We start from the raw sequence: 22,514 nt of genomic DNA, 5'->3' as shown, positions 1-22,514 counted from the left end.
TTGTCTAAAATACATGGCTTTCTGAATGAAGTATGTGCTGTGAAGCAGGCCGTAACTTGATTCTTTTCCTCCAAATGTTGAGAAGTGCCTTCTCATTTGTTTGTTGCTTTCCGATCTTATCCAAGCAGAGATTAGGCAGTGGCTGATATTGTGAACACTAAGCAGAGATCTTTGAAAGTATCCACCCTCCATACAGAACAATCAGCCACGAGACACTGAAAGCCATGAGACACTGAAAGACTGAGAGCAAATAGATGGAATTTAGAGTAAAAGCAAAACCAAGCACCATCCAGACACGTTGTCTGACTGGAGGAAACCTAGGTTTTCTTAGAGATAATTAACAGACAGCTCTCCATAAGAAGCTGAAGGGCCAGAAAAGCAATATTTTTACAAAGTATATGCTTATAGATGTAGGCTACAGATAAACACTGTATACTTCTAATATACCCTTTCCCATGACAAACACTTGCGTCACTTCCAGGGAGATACTTCTGTGTGCTTCCTTTTCTAGTAACTGCTTGAGACTCCAGCTCCTACAACATTAAAAAGCCACTGAAAAGAATACATGCACACCTCTAAACCACCATGCAGCTCACACATATTTTCCCTGGTGATGGATATTTGAGTGAATTATGCAACTGTTCTTCTGGACTCCCTGATTTCCCTGCCAGTAACATATTTTTGAAGTTGGAATTCAAAGTCTGCCTTTGAAGGCTTGGTTATGCCTCAAAGCACAACCTCATCCTCTGCCCTATGAACAACAGCCACACCACACTCATCTCATCGCTGGTGGGAAGCACACGGCTCCTTTTGTTGGGTGAGGACAGGCAGGATGCTGGCAGCTATGAAAAGCACACCTGCAAAACTTTGCTTTCTCTTAACTGCAACAAAAGCTTCATTTAAGAACAGAACTGACATGTCTAATAACTGTCTGTATTTACACTAAATATTTACATATCCAAGTCAATGGGAAGCATTTAATTTCCCCAAAGCCCCAGGATGAACAAGTGCTGGTAGCAGGCATACATCAACTTACTGTCTAAGCTGACCCTCCTACTACTACTCTCTGCCAAAGGAGAGCAACCATATCATACGCTAAAAGAAATGGTCTGCTTATGAACCAGGTCCACAGACGCTTCCTCAACAAGCCTCCAGATTTTCTCCACTAACACCATTAAGAATTATCTTTTAGAATTGTTTTCCATATTATGTAAGAAAAAGAAACCCTATATTGAAAATGTGGATAACTGATGAGGGGTCAAAATAGTGGTGTCTGCTGTGTTGAACTGACTCAAAATATTTGAAAAAAATGTTTTTTATTAAAGTTGAACTTCTTTCCCCTTCTAACACAATGCTTTAAGAGAACCTGTGGCTCATGCCTCCATTCAGAGGAAAAGTCCCCAGAGAACTCCATCTCCCACAGTACACTCTCCCCGTCTTTCATTAAGCATACAGATTTCCTCATATAACACATGGAAAGGAGCTTCATGGCAAACCAGTTTCACCAGGTAGCTGGACTTAATGGGAGCGGTGAGGAGTCCAGTTGCCACCCTCATATCCTGAAACCACACATCACTAGGAGGAAACACCACAGTCGGTGAAAATGGAGCATCTGAACACATCACTTGGATGTGCTTGAGATGCTAAGCTTATTTTGAACAGACATAACAAATAATTCAATGCTGCTAAACTGATCCTTCTGTGTCCCACAAGTTTTCCATGCCAATTTTCCTCTGTGCAAAAGGAGACATTGAGACATAAACTTCCCAGTAAGACAGGCCTTCTGAAAGTCATTCAAGGCTGTATCAAGTCTGAAAAGCTTTGGCTTTAAGGAGCCCAGTGTCCCTGCCAGGACAGTTGCTGAACATACAAGATGAGCCTTGTTACTCCAAAAGCACTCCAACACCACAAGGAGCTGACAGTGCTGGTTCCTCCTGTATGGGCACTGGGAAAAAAGAATATTTTCAAATAGGGATTTTGATTTCCCAGGGAAATATCCTCTGTTGGTGAAGTGGCTATATTATTTGAACTGACAATAACAGATATAAAGCATTACGAATACATTTAAGTACTAGCAATGTAAAATACAAATGCACAAAAGTGTGAGCTGCCAACTGTGCCTGTTCCTCAGGCTTCAGTAGGACACGTATCACAGCAGAAATCAAAGGGAACAAATACCAAAAAGCGCCTACAAATACTTGTCAGAGAACAAGAAACCCAAGACAATGGTGGATGTACACTTCCACATTAATAACTCTGACTAGGAAGGGAAATAGTCCTTCCAGGCTACCATGACATCCTCTCACTCACACTGCTATCCAGAAACCAGCAGCATAAAGTTACCTTTGCCCTTGGTTCAGTAGTGCTCCTGAGAAAAGCTGGCTCAAGGTCAGACATCACAAGAGCACCTCTCCTGCTAGTTCACAAAGAAAGGAGAATGAGGCTATGTAAAATATTCCTTCAAGCGGGGTCTCTGGTTCAGCAGTACCTCTCACTTTGCACAGGATGAGATACCAACAGGAGCAGTGTGCCCTTGGCAGGCTCTGGTGAAGTCCACTCACTGATATCACTGGAGCAGAACATCACCCACCAAACCAAGTAAGCTATGGCCAAAGAGACCCCAAACATCGAAGTACCACAACTCTAACTCCTGTCTATTCTGATCCCTCTCTTCATAAAAAGGGCAATAAGAATGGGGCAGCTGCAGCACATTCACACACACTCCTGGGTATCCACCTTGAGCAAAGAGCCATAATAGAAAGAATGGAAACAATCATAAGAAGAATAACGTTCTTTGTCACTATTTCTCCATGTTGCCTTTTCTATTACTGCAAATATTTGACTTTGAAAGTCTCTTTCTGCATGCAAATTAAGATAGTCCATGAATGGAAACTTTGCAAGTTATTACTTCATAGTAACTACATTCTTTTAAACTTTGTAAAACAAAGACATCATCATTTCATAACACCTTTACCTTTTAAAATGAAGAGGCAGATTACTTGCAAGATTAATAGCATTATATCTCTATAAATATGTTTTTATATTTTAAGATATGTTTTACAGAAACAAGATGTCTAATAGTGAAGGATTTGGATCCCACCAGAAAATCCTTGCAGACCAGGTCCTATCAATAGGAGCATCACTGGGATAATCTTTCAGACAGAAGCCTATGCATCATTTTACATGATACAAAACACAAAATGAATGAGTCTTCAATATACAACATATAAATATGTTACATATGTCATATAAGATGCCAAGTGGGAGTGATGCATTCTGGAATTACGTCATGCAAGTGTAACTCTATTTACCATTCAAGCAATGCCCATACATCAGATTTTGTGGTAAACCAGCTACAGTTATAGAATCCCAACTCTCCACCATCCCAATGAATATGACTATAAAGCAGATATTGGAGCTGACAGTAGAGGAGGAGAAAAAAAAAAGCATCTGAAATGCAAGCATAGGCTGACCTCCGTACATCACAAGCTGCCACTCCCTTAAGTTCTTATCTGGTAGGAACAGGGCCATTCACATTCCCAGATTGTGCTGTACAGCCTCAGCTATTTTTGCATCATTCTTTAGCAAAACCAGACAGGGTTTAAAACTGGTTTCAATGCAGTATGGAAACTCGGATGTAGGATTCAATACTAGAGTCCTGATGCTGTGCACCTTTCACCCCCACACTACTACCAAGTCCTCATTCCAAAGTTCCCTTACGCAATAAGGCCAACACTCCAAGATCTGGACTCAGCCACTCCCAAGCAGCATGTAGTATTCCAAGCAAGGTCTCAAATCAGCAGAGCAGGACACTTGGCTTCTCAACACTAAGTCCAACACAAGGTAAAGAAGACCTGTCTCAGTTCTGGAAGTGTGCACACCAATAACCCATTCAATTTAGAGTCATAAGAATATGCATATCCCATGCACAGAAACTCCTATTAAACACAGGCTTTAGTGGTCATCCTCCTGCTGTGGAGTGTTGACACAAGGGTCCAGACCCAGGTGATTTACAAGCTAGTGCCTTGGACTTAGTACAACCATACAAGTCTGGCTCTCCATCCCCACACTTGTTTGCCAGCAGGAGCTGAGAGCCAAGGGGGTTCTCTGCAGGAGGAGCAGAAACTGAATTATTGCCTCACATAGTTGCAAGCAACCCCTCCAGGAACACAGTGGACAGTCCAATATGGCTTTCAGCAAAAAGCAACTATCCAATGCCAGATCCGTCCAGGTTTTATAGGAAAGTGTGGACAGCGAGCTCCATTCTTGCTATTTTTGGACTGCTCTATCATCATCTGGGGTCGTGATTAGAGACAATAATTGTTTTTCCTCCAAGAGCCGCACAAGCTTTTCAGATCATTAGACTCAGGGCATTCAGCAGCCACTTGCCAGTACCACCTGGGTCACTATTTCTGATAAACTTTAGCATCTATATTTTGTGTGTATACACACACACAGACCGTTCATAGTTATTGATGCCAACTGGGGCTATTCTGAGACATTGATTGAAAGGTATATGGTTCACAAATCAAGAGAATGCCATCCATTTTCAATAGTCATACTTTACTAATTCTAGTACCATACTTTTTCAGTAAAGCTACAAGATGATGCATCCAGGTGAGACCAGATCGGCCATTTCCCTGGAGTCAAATGCTTTCATGTGGCCTCACTAAACATTTGAATCAAGAAGCACTGACAAAGCAACAGCAAACATCTGCAGCTGAGATCTTCATGGAAATACCTGATTTGGTCAATAATAATATAATAATACTTGAAATTTTATAATCCATTTTGAACCATCCTAGGAAGTTCCATGGAAAAACACATTATATTAAGGCACGTTATTCGGAACTAGAAGACATTGGTTTGAAAAGAAAAATACAGGATTTCCTGTGCCACTCAATTCCTAGCAAACAACACTACTTAATTTCACAAAGGTGGCTTAAATATACAGCTGGATACAACTGTTTCTCCCAACAACTTAACACCTATACTTGACAGAAAGAAGAGCTACAAGCTTGATTATGGAAATAGCACAACTAAAGAATAATGATAAGGCTTTACGATCCATATGTACATCCACCTGGAAAAGAAAGCATTAAATCCACAGTGCCTGTGAGATCAGCAGGAGTTCACTGCCTTGGTACATCCTAACCAAGGGGGCGTGCAGCAAAGGCATTCAGCTAAAGAACAGTTGCTCTGTTTCTAATATCCCAGGATTCAGACTTCCACAGGACCCAAGGCAGGACCTACCAGTAACTGCAGACTGTAATTTCTACAGCCTGGAAAACCCGGTATTTCAGGTAGTTCCTCTGGTCCTTCTCCAAGCTAACAGTTCACCACAATCACTTCCAAGGTAAGATGGAGAGCTGCAGTAAGGATGTGCCATGTCAGGTTTGGGTGGTTACACTGCTTTGCAGCTTCTGTATAACGAAGGTAACTTCAAGAAAAGCAGCAGTTACTTCTGCCTTGTAAAGTTACTGAGTATAAACTCCACGTCTACATGAACTTAAACTCATTTCAGTGGTGGTGACACCAGCCTTAGCAGCACTAAGATTCAGCAAAACTCTTCTACAATCACTGCTCTTGAAAACCTTTAAATAAAGAAGAATCCAACCATGGCTGTGCACACAGACACACAGCACAGACCACTTCCAGCACACTGCTTGCACTAGACCCTGTTCTCCATTTCACAAGTGGTGGAACATGAAGTCAAATTCTGCACCCAGGTCTTCTGTGATCATCATTTGCACATGCCACAGAAGGGACAACTTAATCAAAACCAGGCTGTGGTTTTGTTTTTTTTTTTTTTTAAACTATAAATAACAAGAATTTAAACATTCAGTTCTCTCCCATGGCTGCATGCTTGCATTGCTTCAGCACATCAGGCTCATCCTCTCTATTTCTGGGAACTTTATAACTAAAGTGGGTGGAAAAACTCAATTCTAGGTGATTTTTTAAGCAACTCCTTCTATTCCTGGAATATAAATAGCTTTTTATTCTGGGGAAAACACAGTATGAATACAGTTTAGGTAGGAAAGCCTCTTGTTACTGAGAGATCAATCCCACTATTAAAAATAGCAGATAATTCCAGATACTTGGTGCTATGTTCAGTAGGAATGGAAAACTTGTCTCAGCACACAAGCAACCTGCCATAACTGTACTTCATGGTCATTTTTAAGATGAGGTGAGCATTCTAACTTTTGAAAGCATTATTGCTTCCTCAGTTGTCAATAATTAAGGACTCAAGGCGATTAAATAGATCTTCTGCCATATAATCACACAGTATTATCTCCATTGTCTTTCCAGTTAGGTAAGGCATCAGAGACCGGGTCTTTACCCAGTGACCAAACTATGCATTTGTTTCCACAAGTGCAAACTCAGAGTAGATCCACATGGACTTATTTAAAATCTTGACTGGAAGAAGAGGCTCAGGACGGTAATATTTAAACTTCTCCACTGATTTCTCCCTCAATTCTCATCCAGCAACAAAATGGATACAATTTGCAGCATGTAATTTCTCCACTGGGAGACACTGATACGAATAGAAAGTTTAAAATTAACAGCTGACTGTCAATGCAATTACTTCAGAACGTATGGCATTCGTTAATAGGCAATGTCAGAACATCAGTTGTGCTGGTCAGCTATACAGGGAAATACAAATTGAAGGCTGAAAGGTATCTGAAAAGCTCAGCTTCAGTCTTCAGAGAGCTCAAAAATACACTGGAAGTGTTACAAAAGCAGGTAGTGCTGAGGAAGCCTATTCTTCTGTCAACCCAGTTATGCCGCAATGGCTCATTAGTATCAGATGAGGCAATCCAAGTCTTCCTCCACGTAAATGTCCTTCTCCCCACTCTCCTGCCATATCCCAGAAGTTGGATTCTGCTCGTTCTGTTGGTATCACTGATGTTTTCATCTGTTTGGATCCACTGAAGTTTTAAAGACTGAATTTGGGATTATTTCGAAGCAACAAAGAAATTAATGCTTTCACAATGTAGCAAGCAGAGTCCGTGTGAGGATTCTCAGCAGTAAGTTCATAGTACCCATCTTTTTCCTAGACAATGTTTCAGAAAACTACATTGAGTCTTAAAGTAAAATAATCTAGAATGAAATTGAACAATTCTATCCATATGCGATAGTTTGTGCATTGTTTCTGACATTCTAAAGCCGTTGCTATAGACTATTACTAACTGGCGGTCAGGCAAGTTTTATACCCAGTAAAGCTCTCTCCCAAAATACACATTCAGAACTGAGCATCAGTAAAGTATGAAGCTCTGAGGGTTGTACATCAAGGCATGAGTTTATTCTACATTGTTGAATTTCATACAAGATTGATTGTTCAATCTGTATAGCCATGTATTTTCCCCTCACACTGTGTAGATTGCAGCTAAATCCCTGCCACAATGGCTGAACCCAGATCTTCAGTGATCCAAGTAATGGTAAATACTCAACTATGGAAATGAAGTACAGGCCAGTATGTGAATGGATGATGAACTCTGAATGAGATTCAGGGTCCAAGCTCCTCGGAAAGATTGTGTTGGAGATCCACATTGACTTAAAAATACTTTAAGGACCCCAGTCCAAAATTTGCTTAAGAAAGAACCGTTGCAACACCTGAGCATGTCCATCCTGCCAATAGCCCTTGGCTTGCTGGACTTGGAGAAAAAGAGAATCAGTGATGGTACCTGACATTGGAGCAAGCATAGCAGATATGCTTCATTCGTGAAGATGAGAGACTTGTCAGCCTCTATACACATTGCATTACATTCAAGGAAAGTGTTTTTGCATTAATAATACATTCTCAGTGACTGAGAAGCAAAGAGACTTTCCCTCATTATGCCGATAAAACATTCAGCACTTCTGACTTCTCTTCATAAATCCTCCAGGTAGCCATGCTCAGTAGACCTCCCTTTATCCATTGAAGATTGATAGCAAATAAGGTCTATTCTAACCAGGTTTCAGAGGAGCGAAACAAAAAGAAGCACAGCTTGAGAAAACCCATTCCCAGAATTAGAAGTGCCATTCCTTACTTTCATTTCTTGTTTTGCACACACTATTAAAAACAGTGAATAAAACACTTTACTTCTGAAAACAGACATCCACAAGACACTGCAATATTACTCCCAGGCCTCTGTGCTATTGAGTGAACAGTCATTAGCTCAAGCCACAAGATATCTACTGAAACATGACGACAACATAAATAGTTTAATTCAATCCAAAGAAAAAAGCCAAAGCTTTCAGTGTGCATCCCACATAAATATCAAATCGTAAGGTTCAACTGAACCTGAGACCAAGGAGAAGAAACTCAATGAATTAGCATCATGATTTGTACTATTACTGGATACAAAAAAACACTTAGAAATAGCAAGGATATAGGAGCTATGGAAGAGGAAACATCTTTGCATCACTGACAGGAAAACAGTGAACTCGTTTAGTATCATTTTAGTGTAACAGTATTATTAAAATCTTTATACTTTGAGTGAAAGCATTAATTATTACACCCACCAGCAATATTTTTCATTGTCAAATTGCCTTTTGCCATGCTAATAAACACCAAGCTTTGCATGTAAAAATTAATCATGTTATCTCATTCACAGGTCAAGCAACAGACTAAAATAGTTCCCGCAATTCTCCCTAAATAACCAGCTTTTGCATATCAGGTTTTATGGCATATTAGAAGTGAATGCAATTCAAACAGGATTTGAATTGCTGAGTAGATAGAAAAGGGAAGATAAGAGCAGATAAGAAATATCTTGTGGTAAGCTAAGCCTTCTGAAAATGCCGCTTTAAAAAAAATAATACTAATAATCAAGTTTTTATTATTATTATTATTATTATTATTTCAGGACCCTGAATGAACTCAGGATGAAACAACTGCATGCAGGTCGTTACTCAGAGTATGCACAGGTCAGGCTCCCAGCCGCTGTGCATAAGAGGAACATCAAAACAACTTCCTGCATTAAAAATAAAGTCACTTTCAAGTACTCCAGCACTTCATTCAGCTTATACTTCCACAGCTCCCACATAACTCAGGGAAGTGAGGTGGAGGAATCTGTCTGCTTATTAGGTACTTTAAAAGAGTCAGATGACTGAGGCCTCCCATTTTTTGTAACACGCAGGCCTCCCTATTGCTATGGCCCTCTTCCCACTTTGTTTTAATAGCACAGTGTGTTGCAGGAATGAGAGAACAGGAACATGGCTACTTTTTGTCACCACTATGAGGCACATTCAATCAGAGCCACCTCTAGGCTACCACAAACACTTCCCCCAGCATCAGAACAGCTCTGGCCATCTGCTCATTCAGAAGGTGCAGGTGCCCTACCCACAGCATTGCAGCAGCTCCCAGGGGATGGTGAAGCACTACAAACTTGGTTATCAGCAGTTCTAGGTGGCAGCATACAGCCAAGGTTTGCCCACTAGAGCCAGACCCACACAGCAGCCCAAGCTCTCACCATCTTCAAGCCCTGCATTGCATTTAATGGAATTTCTAATGCCTGTAAAAGGAACAGGCATTTCACTTGCTCTCTAGAATGCATTAGAGAGTGCATACAGTCCTGGCTTAGTGTCTTACACTCCTCCTACATCTGTCAGTGGGGGCAGAGTCTGAGGCACAGGAACAAAACTTCCACAGAACCCTGCTCTAGCAGAGGGGAAAGCCCAGCCTCAGAGATACAAACACTATTTTCAAAGAGAGGACATCAATGGTTGGGCAACTAAAGCATCTTCACCCCCCCCCCTCCCCCCCAGTCATACACAAAGCTGGTACCTCATAAGGAGACAGGCAGCCTGAGGCATCAGGGTGGATAGAATAAAAATAAAGCCACTTATTTACATCCTTAAATATATTTTCTGTGTCAGTCTTCAAGCAGCCAGTTTGAGAAGCATTGGCTCCAGTAGGACATCCAGTATTACACAGCACATCTACAGAAGGTGTAGGATGCACAGCTACCTTCCCAGTGGAAAATGCTGCATGCAGAAGCTTCCAACCATCTTATTCAAGTACTCCCCAAGTAAGGAACAGCTTTGTAACAAAAGCGACTGTACCACTGCTTGGCTTCCATTGCACAGAAGAAACCAAGATGACACATACAACTTAGTCTTTACCAAAGTAATCCACGTTACCTGTTTGTGAATAGGCAGTAAATGCAGCAGAATCCCAATAACAAGGACACCTTAAGATAATGCATGATGAGGTACATTTTGATGTGAGCATCCCAAACAGCTTCAGGCCATGAACTGCTGCTGGGCTCACTAAGATCTTTTCTTTGATCACAAAAGAAAGCCACAGAGGAGGGAAGTAAGCACAGAGATCCCAGAACTGTCTGTTCTCTCTTGCCACCCTCTCTCTCCTGTGCCCACAAAGCCTGTTTGCAATCCTAACATTCACCAGCTCTTGGTGAGTTTCGATCACAAGTTCTTCAAGGTGACAACTCTGTCCTTCATGGGCATCGCATCACACACAGAGCTGTGCAGAGAGCTGGTCCACTGTGCTGGGTCTGGGGAAGGAGGTTTCAGAGCAGCTCTAGCAGCTGCAGATTGAGCAAGCCACACTGCCGCCCCAATCCACATATCCTGAAACAACAGGATAGCAAGTCCTCAGATCTGTTGGTCAGTCCTAGGAAGGACTGTCCTATGCCCTAGGGTAAACTAGACTTTACTACTGTTTTACAGAGCTTCATCTAAAAGCCTGAACACTACATGCCTATGAACAGCAGCCCCATAGCTCATCTGCAAAAGCAAAAAGCCTACTTACAGCCTTTGCAACAGGAAAGAGAACATGACTCAGATAGCACTATCTGCCTAGGACAGTCACTCTGCAGAAATGCCCTCTGCAAAGTCCTCAAGCCATACTGCTCTGGGACCCTCCAGCAGAAGAGCTCCAAGGCCAGATCCCATCATCTCCTACCACCCAGCCTCTTAGAGGCTGCTCTTCCAAGGGAAGACCCGCTACACTGAGGATGTCTCTCCAACACAGCAGGACAGGAACAAGACTCAGGTGACTGCACATCAAGATGCCAGCAGGGCAGAGAGCAAACTTGCTTTAGCTTCGCTATCCCAGCAGACTATCCACATGCTTATGAGAACAAACCCTTCTGTAATTCCCAGCAATCAGGACACATCCAGTTCTGTCAGCAGGCTGTTCTGCACAGCTTCTCCAAGGTTCATCACTGATCTCCACAGGAGAAGACAGAACCAAAACCAACAACTAGGTCCTGGCAGAAGATGGGCAGCATACTCCTGCTACGCATGCAGCACAGACTAAGTTCCTGTTCCCCGCTTCTTACAAGGAAAAAGAAATATGCTCATTCTCCCTCACAGCAAGAAGGGGGTCTCCCTATGAACTCAGCACAAGAGAAAAGACTATAGGACCTTCAGATGCAGAGAGGGCTCCCTGCAGCACAGCAAGCCTGCAGTTCCTCTCCGCTCAGTCCAGAGCTGGGGATGTGCTCTGTGCTGCGCAGCCTGACTCGTGCCTGGCTGATTTCTGTTCCAGTCTCTGAGTCTAAACAGCACTCTGTGACGTTTCTTTCCCTGCTATGCATCTTTCTGACGGAAAGGAGAATCTGGCAAATATCCAAGTATTCTTTAACCTCCACATTAACTATTGTTAGCTTTGGCAAAACCCAGCTCCTGGGATGCCTGGAGTGGTATCGCTTACTGCTGCAGCCTACAGGAACTGCTGTAGTGGCGAGATTTGGAGAACAGGGATCAGGTAGCAGATGCAGAAAACACAGCTCTCATCCACAGCATCCTCTCTCCCACCATCACCTAACAGGCTTCAGGAGCAGCAACAACTTTTAAGCTTCTCACTACTGCAAAATGCTCAGAGCGAATATGCAGAACTGAACAAGTTAAAGCAGATGGAAGTCAGACCAGGCCAAGTGTTACAACTCACATTGTGTTGGTAGCATTGCAGATTCATAGAGAACTGCAATTGTTTTTATGTTTTTCTTGAGACAAAAGCAAGTGAGAGATGTTCATCTCTGGGTTTGGCCGTTAGAAAGGCACAGTCCACACCATCACCTCCTCTTCAACCCACATCAGAATGCCCTCCCTAATTGCAATAGTCTTAGCAACTGCAAAGCCCTCACTCCTGTACCCCATCACACAAAATCCAGTGGTATCCACCTCCCTTTGCTCTCACAGAATGGTCCAGTCAGTACGCTCAGTTCTGGCTGCTCCAAGCAGCTCTAGAGATGAGCTGAAGAACTCTTCTCACAAAGGCCTGCAGGCCTTGAAGAATGCTGGCACCAAACCTGCTTAGACAGCCAAGCTGTCCCGGGAAGGCAAAGCCCAGGCAGGAACAACCACGGCAGTCACTAAGCACAGATGAATTTGAGAACCAGAAGGTAGGTTTGCTTAAATAGACATCATGTTTCCTAATATAGCACACACTCTTCCCCAGTATCTGCATAGAGCTGAGTTTGAAATGTTCCAGGATTTGCAGTGAGGAGGACTGGTAGGATGGAAGAGGGGCTACAGGAGGAAACCTTTAAAACCCAAGGGATGACTTCAGAGATACACTGTATCAGGGACTAAAGAAGCAGCAGTCTCCTACCAAAAGACTAGCAATGCAGAGGCCTGTTTAATAATGAAAACAAAACGTAAACAGTTCCCAAGTACAGCAATGCAGTTGCAAGTCCATCGAGGTTCAGTCACAGAAGATGTGGAGGTACTGAGCTGTCTCAGACATTTCCTCCAGGGAGACATTCTGCATTGTACCTCCCTACACAAGTGCTCAAAATCAGTCTGTTGGATCAGTGCATCATAGGCCCTCACACACTACTTCAACATTAAGGGAGTTTTAAGAATTGTGCCAGTGCAATTAGACCTCTATCACAAGCAGACTGTCTGCTTGCTTGTTTTTCCCCAAAGAAATGCTAAAGTTGTTTATCTATTGCCTTTAAAGTCACGCCTACTACATACCTGCCTCATTTTGATGGTGTGAATTCTGCTGGTTTTGCTCTGGTCTTTATTTTTTTTCTGCCTGGGCAGATAAAATCCTTTAGCTCCCCATCTCTACTCCAACAAGGAAAATCTCTAGTAAGAGCAACACTCTTAGAAATTTTGCAAAAAACAATGTGGTAAAACAACCCCAGGAGTCACCCTACCAACAACCCTGTGACCAAAGCCAACAGCTCAGGAACGCAGAGTACTGGGAGAGCTCATCTTGCAACTAATAAACACAAGCAGCCCAAAAGTCTGCCTGCTCAGCTGCTCATTCTTAACTCAGTCAACAACTGCACAACGGGTCTGTTTGCACAAGACAGGAATTGAGTGACTCTCTCTACCAGGTGCCGCTTTTGCCCTCAGCTTCTTATTGCAGATGTCACCTTTCTGCCCCCTTCTCACCTCCTCTAATGACATGAGCTCCATCAGAAGTTCCACAGAGCCTTTCACCTGCTCATGTAGTACATGACAAGGCATCACGTGTCATTCTGAAGTCATGGTCTACTTGCTTTGCATCAAGGCACGTACCAGTAGGTCACGCAAAAAGCTAAAGGTATCCTCCCTCAGGTTAACTGTGAAAACAGAATTCATTTCTTTTTTCCCCGACTGACAACAAACACAACCACTATGAGCTTTCGATCTAAATCGAGCCTTTGCACATTAATTTTATTATTATTTTTTAGAATATACTTACCTCTCCTCAAGCCCTACTAGTTCTATTGATCACTGCCCACAAGAAACTGTGCTTTTTAGGGCACACTGCCTCCATATGATTGAAATAGCTTCCTTCCTTAATCAGCATATAATCAGATATTCCCACACAGGAGAACTATAGCTCTGATTGACAAGATAGTTACAAAAATAAACCTGAGGTTTAAATATAGCTTGCCCAGCTCCCTCGAAGGTATGTCCTATTGTGTTATACAAGTCTACTGTCATCTTCCTTGAATTAATATAGTCTATGTTCTCCCACTGCCTTGATATCTATCAATTAAAGAGCTATCAGCCTTGAGTTATACGGAATGGCTGGCACCTGGGGTCAGGTGGGAATGGCAGCTTGCCTTCTAGCTGCATGCACTGACTTACCATCAATATTTCATTGGCAATTAACATTTACAGATTCTAAGTTCACGTACCAGTTGAATGCTTGATGTCTGATGCAATTGTAGAGGCAGGTAAACAGATGCGCAGGACTACATAGCTATGTATGGAAATATACATATCCTTTTGATTGGGAATATGTATCTGAATTAGATACATATCTGTGGGCAAGCACAAAGCCAGGCAGGCAGTATTTAATGAATCCCTCCTCCTGGGGTAGACAGTTCAATAACACAATACTCATCACATTCCTTCCAATCTATCAGGATGTTCTGATATGTTAAATATGCAACGTAATGAGGGCAGAGCTCTATAGCCTCGCTCAGCTCATTTCAGGGAGAAAAAAAATAAAATAAAGTTAAGGTATTTTTGAAAACCATTCTAATTACGAAATGCTCTTCATCTCCTCAAAACCTCCCCACTGCTGACTGGCTACAAAACACGGGACAGACCTCATATTTATTATGCAAATCCTGAGCATTAAGAAAACAGATCACCAACTGACATCTGTCTCCCCCGAAAGGAAAGCAAATAACTGAAAATAAAGAGAGAGAAACCCTCTCCCTCACGCCGCAAACCGCCCGCGTAGGGACGCGCCGAGCCCCTACTGCAATGCTCCCAGCCCCGTGCAGCGCACCGAGCCCGGCCACTGCGGTGCAGCCGTCGCCTCCCCCTCCCCGCACCGCGACCCACCTTTGCCTTCCATCGCGGAGCCTTGCGAGCGCCGGGAAGTTGCAGGGAAGTTGCCGGAAGACGCGCTCCCTCCTCACTCAACCCGAAGCCCCGAGCCGGCCGCCTCTGCCTGCTCCGCGCTGGGGACGGCGCCGTCACAGCCTGGGAGCTGCAATCAACCACCGGGGGAAGGGAGAGGAGGAAGGCGGCGTGAGGAGCGGAGCCGCCGCTTGGGCAGCGGGGACCGCGGGGGAGCAGCGTTACCTGGGCGGGAGCTGTCCCTGGCCGAGCGGTGCTGCTGCGGGGGCGAGTGGCTCGGCGGCCCGCCGCGCTGCCTGGCACCGCCCGCATGCGCGCCCCGCCCGCGCTCCGCCTCCACCGCCCGCAGCGCCGGGCCCCGGGCTCCGCAAGGAGAGCGCCGCCAGCACCAGCCGCCCCACGGCCGGGTACAGAGGCTGAGATGCTTACGGAGTGAGGGAGCAACGATCGCCCCCCGCGGGAAGACGGGTTGTTGGCCGGGTGGTGGAATGCGCAGCGCATCCCGGCAGCTGTGTTGGTTTCTACAGGTGATGGGTGCGGGGAGTTCTGCACATGGCCGATGCCCCGAGCACGGCACTTCGCTCGGAGGCATCGCTCTGCTTGTACCAACCTCCCTACAGCTTGGGCCCGCAATACCTGCAGATGGGTAGAGGAGCTCCTAGCAGAAGGCTCAGGCCTTCTCCAGATAGAGTTTTCCAAGATTAATTGTGCTGATTCATAGAACATCCACCTTATGGGTAGTTCGGGCTTTCCTGCTTCCAGCATCCAGCTGCTGAAGCTTAAGTTCTCTCTGCCTAATAATAAGCTGTCTTCCACTAACAAGAAACTTGCAAAGCATCCATACCAGGACCATTTGGGGACCTCTCACTACAAGGAAAACAGTGCAGCCCTGAAGCTTGTTCAGAGAGGGGCAGCAGTGCCATGAAGGGTCTGGAGCACAAGTCTTACAGGGAGCAGTTGATGGAACAGGGATGGTTCAGTCAGGAGAAGAGGATGCTTAGGGAAAACCTTATTGCTCCTTATAACTCCCTGACAGGATGTTACAGTGAGGCAGGGAATGGCCTTGAGTTTTGTCAGGGGAGGTTCAGGTTGAATATCAGGAAACATTTCTTCTCAGAAAGAGTGGTGATGCACTGCCAGGGGGTAAGGGAGCCACCACAAGGGACTCAAGAACAGTAAAGATGTAGCACTGAAGGACATGGCCATGGGCAGTACTGGTGGTAAGTGGACAGCTGGACTAAATGATCTTAGAAGTCTTTTTTAACCTTACTGATTCTATGATAGATTCACTTCTACTTAGATGGTTAATCAAGCTCCTTAAGTCTGCCCCTGTAAAGAAGTTTCTCGAGCTCTGGAGTTGTTTCTGTATTATTCTCATTTCCCACCTCCCTTATTTTTATATTTAGGCATTATGTGGATGGTAAAACTCATCTCTGAGCTTGTTTTTATGATGTGTATTACTGCAAAAATCCCTCAAAGTGACCACTGTGCTGGGAGCTGTACTACACACCTCTGAGCTAACAACAGGTAGGAGCTGAGTTGAAGCAAAACACCCAAGCCCACCAATCCATGTATTCAATTTCCAGTCACATCTACCAGATCTTTCTGGTGCCATTTGGGATGTCATAACCTCCCTTCTAGGTCACAAAACCATCATAAGTCCTTAAAACCCATATCCTTACAATTTAAGAACAGCTTAAAGAGAAGCCCTCCTATGCAGAACACTATTGCAGAGCTTTGAAGGTTCTCCTCCTTAACACAAAGGAGTAAATTCAAGGGAACAAATCCACTTAATATATTTCCTTACACTGCCATTCATAGGTAACCTTGCAAGCTACTAAACATTAGAAATATTGTATTTTCTGTACTCTTCTCTATATTTCAGCTGCATCCTGCATTAAAGTATCACAAATCTGGACTAGCTCAGGCAAGATCACGATTGTTCCTCCTCTTGCCCTTCAGGCAAGTCAGATCTGTATTTACTGTGGCCTTCCAGGTAAGCAAGCATCAAATGAAGATACATACATTATCAGCACCTCAGCATCACATCAGGTTGTTCCCTGGCCCACAGTAAGATCGAGCTTTGCAGAACTCAGGAAATGCAGCTGTGCTGACCCAGGGCTCCTCCCCATAAACACTGTTCAAGCCAAAATGGAAGAAGAACAAAGGCACCACGCTCCTGTAGCAAATCCACAGGGCTGCCAGTGATGTTTCCAGTACATGTCAGCTGCTCAAGCTTTGGGAATAGGCTGAGAGCATGGTATGATTAAGGAGATTGCTCAGTTCCTGCACACAGTACCCTTTTGCAGAGCCCTCTTCACAGTGCCTTTGAGTACCCTGGGCAGCTGCCTCAGGAGCTCCCCCAAGAACCAACATGATGAAGCCAAGTGGCCATTTTGACACTGCTGCTGACAGACCACATGGCAGTCACACATGGTCCCTCAGATGTGCCTGCTCCTGTCCATCTGCCACACTGACAGAGCTTTCTACTCAAGTGGGAGCCTCAGTTCACAGAGAGCACCACCCAGACAAGGTCATGCATGTGCCACGGTGGCTGCATGGGGCACTTCTACAGCAATTTGAATGCACCAGGAGTGAGAAAAATCATCATGGTCAGATTTCCTCTGGTCTTTCACAGGGTCTGATGAAGGTCATCCTAAAAGGACAGCAAAGCTATGAACCGAGAGATGCACATGCATCAACTCAAGGGCCAGCAGATAGGGATCCTAGACAAAGCTCTACTCAGAACTGGCCATAAGTCAGCGCACCCTTGAAACCAGTTAAGCAGGGCCCAGCCAAGCACTTGAGGAGCTCCTGTTTTCTGTAGAATCTATTCCCAAATCCAATAATTGTCATCAGCAAACTGCCAGAAGAACAGAAAGCAAAGCTGCTCAGTTACCAGAGGATGCTCATGGACTATGAGCTGCGCTCAGAGGAGCACAAGCCAAAACAGCAGGTTGCAAGAAAGTAGGCCATGACACTGCAGCAGCAGGAAGGACCTCTAATGCTACTAAAATAAGAAAGAATGGAGTGGGGGAAGGAGAGGAGTAAATAGAGACTTGAAGTCCTAAATATGTGTGTGTATTATATACACACATATATATAGGGAGAGAGAGAATAGATATCTGTAAAATATAGTCACAACCTGTCATCTTCCAGCTTGAGGCAGATGCACACTGCTCTTGATTACGAGCAAGCAAAACTATGAACTACTGCTTCATCAGCCAAGGTAGCATCATCCTCACATCATCCAAGTAATTGCTAGAACAGAGGAGAAGTGCAGTAGGAGCTGATGTGGGGAATGAAGTCCAAAACAAACCACAGTCTTTGAATGATTTAATTACACAAGGTTATTGATCAGACTTTGAGATAAATCAGGTGCTATTATTAAATAAGAAAACACTAAAAGCCACAAAAATACCAAAACAAATGAGAAGTTTTGTAATGACTTACAACCAAGACTAAAGTTAATATGGAATAAAATCAGGAAGGAAGGGAACCGTTCTCATACTGAATCAGGACTAGCATTTGTTTGGTGAAGTACTACTCACTTTCTATTGCTATTATCCTTCATCAGCATCTATAGACAGATCTGTCTGAATTCAGTGTTTGAACAAATTAATGCAAAGGCTAAATGTTTTGATTCATCAGGCTATTAAAAGGATCAGATGAGAAGACCTGGTCTTTGCATGGCATAGCTCCCTTAGGAGTGCAGAAGTGCATCAGAACACACTGGATCACTCAACAAGGAGCTTCCCAGATCAGAACTGGAGAACTCCACCCACCTTCCTTTTGCCTTGCTAGCTTGGGAATAAGGCAATGCATTTAACAGCCACTTGGAAGAAACTCTAATACCCATTAACAGGAGTCTTCCTGCTGACTTTAATGGCAGTTGGATCTGCTCCAAACACCTCAATACCATATTTTCATTTGCCTATGAGGGACTGGGCATCCTGAACTCCTGAAAGCCTAGGGAAGCTGGAAGCTGCTTTCCATCCCTACACAAAGTGCTTTCAGGGATAGCTCCTGGTCTGTCTGAGACCCAGACCTCTGGTTATTCAGTTTAGTAAATAACTCAGGCACCTCCTTGGCCAGATGTGGGCAGGGAGCTGCTTTCTGAAGTCAGGTTATTATACTACTACAGAAGCTTAATGCTTTCATGCACAAAAAGTAAATATTAAAATAATCTACTGAATGAAGCCACTTAAGCATTATCCCCCCTTTTGACTTGATTGGAAAAGGTAATTGCATCCATCCAGCATGCTTTACACAAGAAAAAGGAGATTCTCAGAGCTGAGGCAGGAAGGAGCTTCCTGCTGGCAGCTCACCTGGGGCAGCCACAGGCAGCCTACCCTCCTAAGAGCCAAGTGCTGGAATGCTTGCACAGAATGGGCTATTCCTTACAATCCTATTTGCTTATTTACAAACCTATTTGCCTACTCCTATTTCCTACAGTACAAAGTTATTTACTCATGGCTACTCCACAGCCTTCAGAACTGAGCAGTGCTCATATTCATCATGTAATGTTTCAGACGTCACAGCCTGACCTCTACCAGCCTCAGATCCCAAAGGCAATTTCTTTGCCTTGCTCCAACCACACACTTGTTATTTCTAGAGAGCTGAACTCCACTTCAGATGGTGCAGTCTTGCGAGATGCCCACCAAGAAGCCCATTTAGTACCAACAAGCACATCCACAACCCTAAGCAGGTGCTTTTTTCCAGAATGTTACATTCTAATAAATACTACAGCATTTCCAGGACAGCTTCCCCATATCTCTGGGAATTAGAGGCTTCTGTGACAACTTGGGCCAAAAACCAGAGCTTTTCCAGTTCCTCTTAGCAGATACCATGAAATATACTGAGAAGCAACATTCAATTAGAAGAGGGAGATGCATTAGAAAACCATGGCACTGAGCAACACAGTTTTGTGGCCGTGGTAGTTACAGGTTGGTTTACTAGGTTATGTAACCTTTGTGATCTTCCCCATCCTTGAAGATTCTCGAAGACAGCCATGAAAATACCCAGCTGATGAAGGCCTAGGTCAAGGAGGTGCTCTCCTTTCAGTGGCTGGCCCTTATGGAAGCCCAAGGTGACTCTACTCAGGCTCCACCCCTTCAATTAGCTGGGAAGCACAGTTGCAAACTATTTGCCTAAGCTCCCTGGGCCAGCCACAGCCCTCCCCCAGGTGTTCAATCAGCAGTTCAAGCTGTGACCCAACTATCTTACTACACCAATGCACTCATGCAAAAAGGGACAAACCAACCCTTTGGTGTGAAGTTATTTATCTCTACATTAGAGTTACATCAGACTGGGACATCACGCAAAGTCCATCTTCAGTAGCTTATTTAATAAGCCTGCTAAGATACTGCATGTGCCTGCTCTTCCCTGCTTAGGTTTTCCTCAGAGAAAAGCTTGGTTGATTTGTTTGCTTAGCTTGTATACATAGACAACAATTTCTTTAAGCCTTACTTTCCTTTATTGATGAGATCTCATTGTTTTCACTGCAGAAGCTTTGGGCTGCAACCAACCCAAACAGTATGAAAATCAGCACACCTGAGCCTGAATGAATGAACAACATTTGGAAGACCTTGCTTGCTTCCTCCTTGCCAGCTGTGCCACAGCATAGCCATGAGATGCAGAGGGATTTAGCTGCATCATTTACCTGCAAGGCCAAAAGAAGCACCCTAGTTAAAAAAGAGGTCTGCCAAACATGATTGTTTTGTAAGAGCAGGTACTCAGCCCTGCCTGGTGAATACGTCTCTTTTTTCTTAGCTGGGTTGTTACATTTAGCCCACCGGGAGTATTTCTTAAACACTGTAGCGTTCTCACAAGCAACAGCTTGATACAAATGTAGAAAATTGTGGAGATTCAGGGAGAATCTGGGGTTCACTCTGGCAGGTCAGCCAGCTGTAAGTTACTTAAAATATGTTCCCTCTCCAGCAGTTCTCCATCCCTGCTCTTGCTGCAGGCCTTACAGAGAAGGATAACACAACATTGTGAGACCATGGGCAGTATTTGTAACTTGCTGCTGGTTTGACATTCAAAAGGACTGCAGCAAGCATAGCGCTTCAAGGTGGAAGAACCATGTGTTGTACATTTTCTTCCTTCATCCTACAGAGTCTAACATATGAGTACAAAGTGTTTACATCTTAGACATCTGTCCAGGGTGGGTTTCAGAGGTCACTGTAGGATAATTCTGTGATTCTGTGAACTGAAAGCACTCAACCTGCTGCCTATATGGGGTCAGACATTACTCTCTGCCCTTCCACCAAACTCATCCTTGCAGATCCTGCCCAGGTGACAAGAGTAGGATATCAGGGGAAAAGAAGGGTTGATTTTGATGAAGAAAGTTAACAAGTCCATATGCAGAGACAGGGTATGTTCAGAGAAAGATGGCAAATTCAGAATTGGATGGCAGTTTAAGGCAAAGCTGCCAGAAGAGATGCTGGCCAAAGGGGAAGAATAACATCACAAGTAGGAAAAACAGTCTCAGAGATGCAGGAGGTTGCCTGTGCTCACACTCAGGAGTCAAGGAGGACCACTGAGCATATTTTACATGTCTCAAAACTTAAAATCAAAAGAAATTTCAGCCACAAAATGAAACGAAGGCAGAAGGAGGAGGTTTGGAGTGATTCAAGGTGGCAGGAAGCCAGTTGTGACTGAAACCCATGCCAACAAGCAAGCTGGAGAAGAAAACTATTTAGTCAGCAAGGTGGCAGAACTGGAAAAGTTTAGCACATTCAGCAGAGCAGTGGGGTTTGAGACCCTCCAATTAAGAGAGGCAGAGGAAGCCAAGGCTGGAACGAGCCCAGTCTGGGCATTAGCAAGCACCATGTTACACTGGGATGAGAAAGCAAGGAGAATCAGCAGAAGTAACCAGGATTACAGAGTGCAAACAAAATATAAGATGCTATGTCAAGGCTTGGAGCAGCATAAACACTGAATGGTGGCCCATGCAGCCAACCAGCAGCAGGGGGTGGAAATAAAATGCCACCAAAGACAAAACCCACCAAAACAGAAGCAACAGCAAGTGGGGAAAAGAACAGTGGGATTCTTTTCCAGTGGGAAGATGTTTTCTTGCCAATGCCAAGAAAGAACAAACTTGCAAATAGCTCCAAAATTAAATCATTTGCTGGAAACAAATCCTGCTTCATCCTGAGAATTCTCCATCTCATGAACTTCTAATGCCACTACAGCAATGCAAGGCTCAGGGTGCCACCAGTGGGCAGAAACCACGTTGAGACTCTCTGGGTGAGTCACACACACTCCCTCAAGGAAGGCAGCCTGCAAGATCCAGCCATGCCAGCTCCCCCTACCCCATATGAAGGGTTGCAGTTCTGGCACCTACATGCAAACACAAACCACATTCCCCACACAGAGGGATGATCTCTCCCAGTCCAGCACGCAGGCTTGCCACTGCTGCTTACTGCTCCCCTACCTCTCCACAGCACCCATTCACCCCTTGGTTTTCCATTCATCCTTTCCCTGCTTTCAGCTTCAGTTCTGCATTCTGGAATAGATTTCATCCCCACACAAGTCTGAGCACTTGCTCTGCCTTGATGATATCATGACATAGGAGGAGAAAAAAAATCACTCCTGCTCAGCACCCCTGGCAGCTACCGCGAAAAGCCATCATTAAACACCTGCAGCCTCCCAGGGCCACACGAGGTTGTGCATGTCTCTCTGCCCTCTCCTGGCTGGAACAAGAAATGTCGAACTCTTCCTCCTATCCCACTATTATCTACAGCACA

The 22,514-nt window shown here is 44.3% G+C and overlaps 1 protein-coding gene across 2 annotated transcripts in view; it reads right to left on the bottom strand.

The window, feature by feature from the left end:
- Window positions 1-15,067, bottom strand: part of FGF12 (fibroblast growth factor 12) — a 184,231-nt gene extending 169,164 nt beyond the window's left edge. The window contains exons 1-2 of one of the 2 annotated variants that reach the window (XM_015871733.3): window positions 14,989-15,067; window positions 14,746-14,893 (exon numbers count right to left, since the gene is read on the bottom strand). In XM_015871733.3, the coding sequence (XP_015727219.1) occupies window positions 14,746-14,758 (13 nt within the window). In that variant the 5' untranslated portion in view covers window positions 14,759-14,893; window positions 14,989-15,067. Of the gene's footprint in view, window positions 1-14,745; window positions 14,904-14,988 lie in introns of those variants that run through there. The other variant, XM_015871732.3, reaches the window with a different exon arrangement.
- Window positions 15,068-22,514: the final 7,447 nt, after the last annotated feature.

Source organism: Coturnix japonica, chromosome 12, assembly GCF_054131305.1.
Source record: "Coturnix japonica strain WE chromosome 12, WE-NBRP24, whole genome shotgun sequence".
Taxonomy (NCBI): domain Eukaryota; kingdom Metazoa; phylum Chordata; class Aves; order Galliformes; family Phasianidae; genus Coturnix; species Coturnix japonica.
Note: the sequence above shows the minus strand (reverse complement) of the source record. Positions and strands in the feature narration are given on the sequence as shown.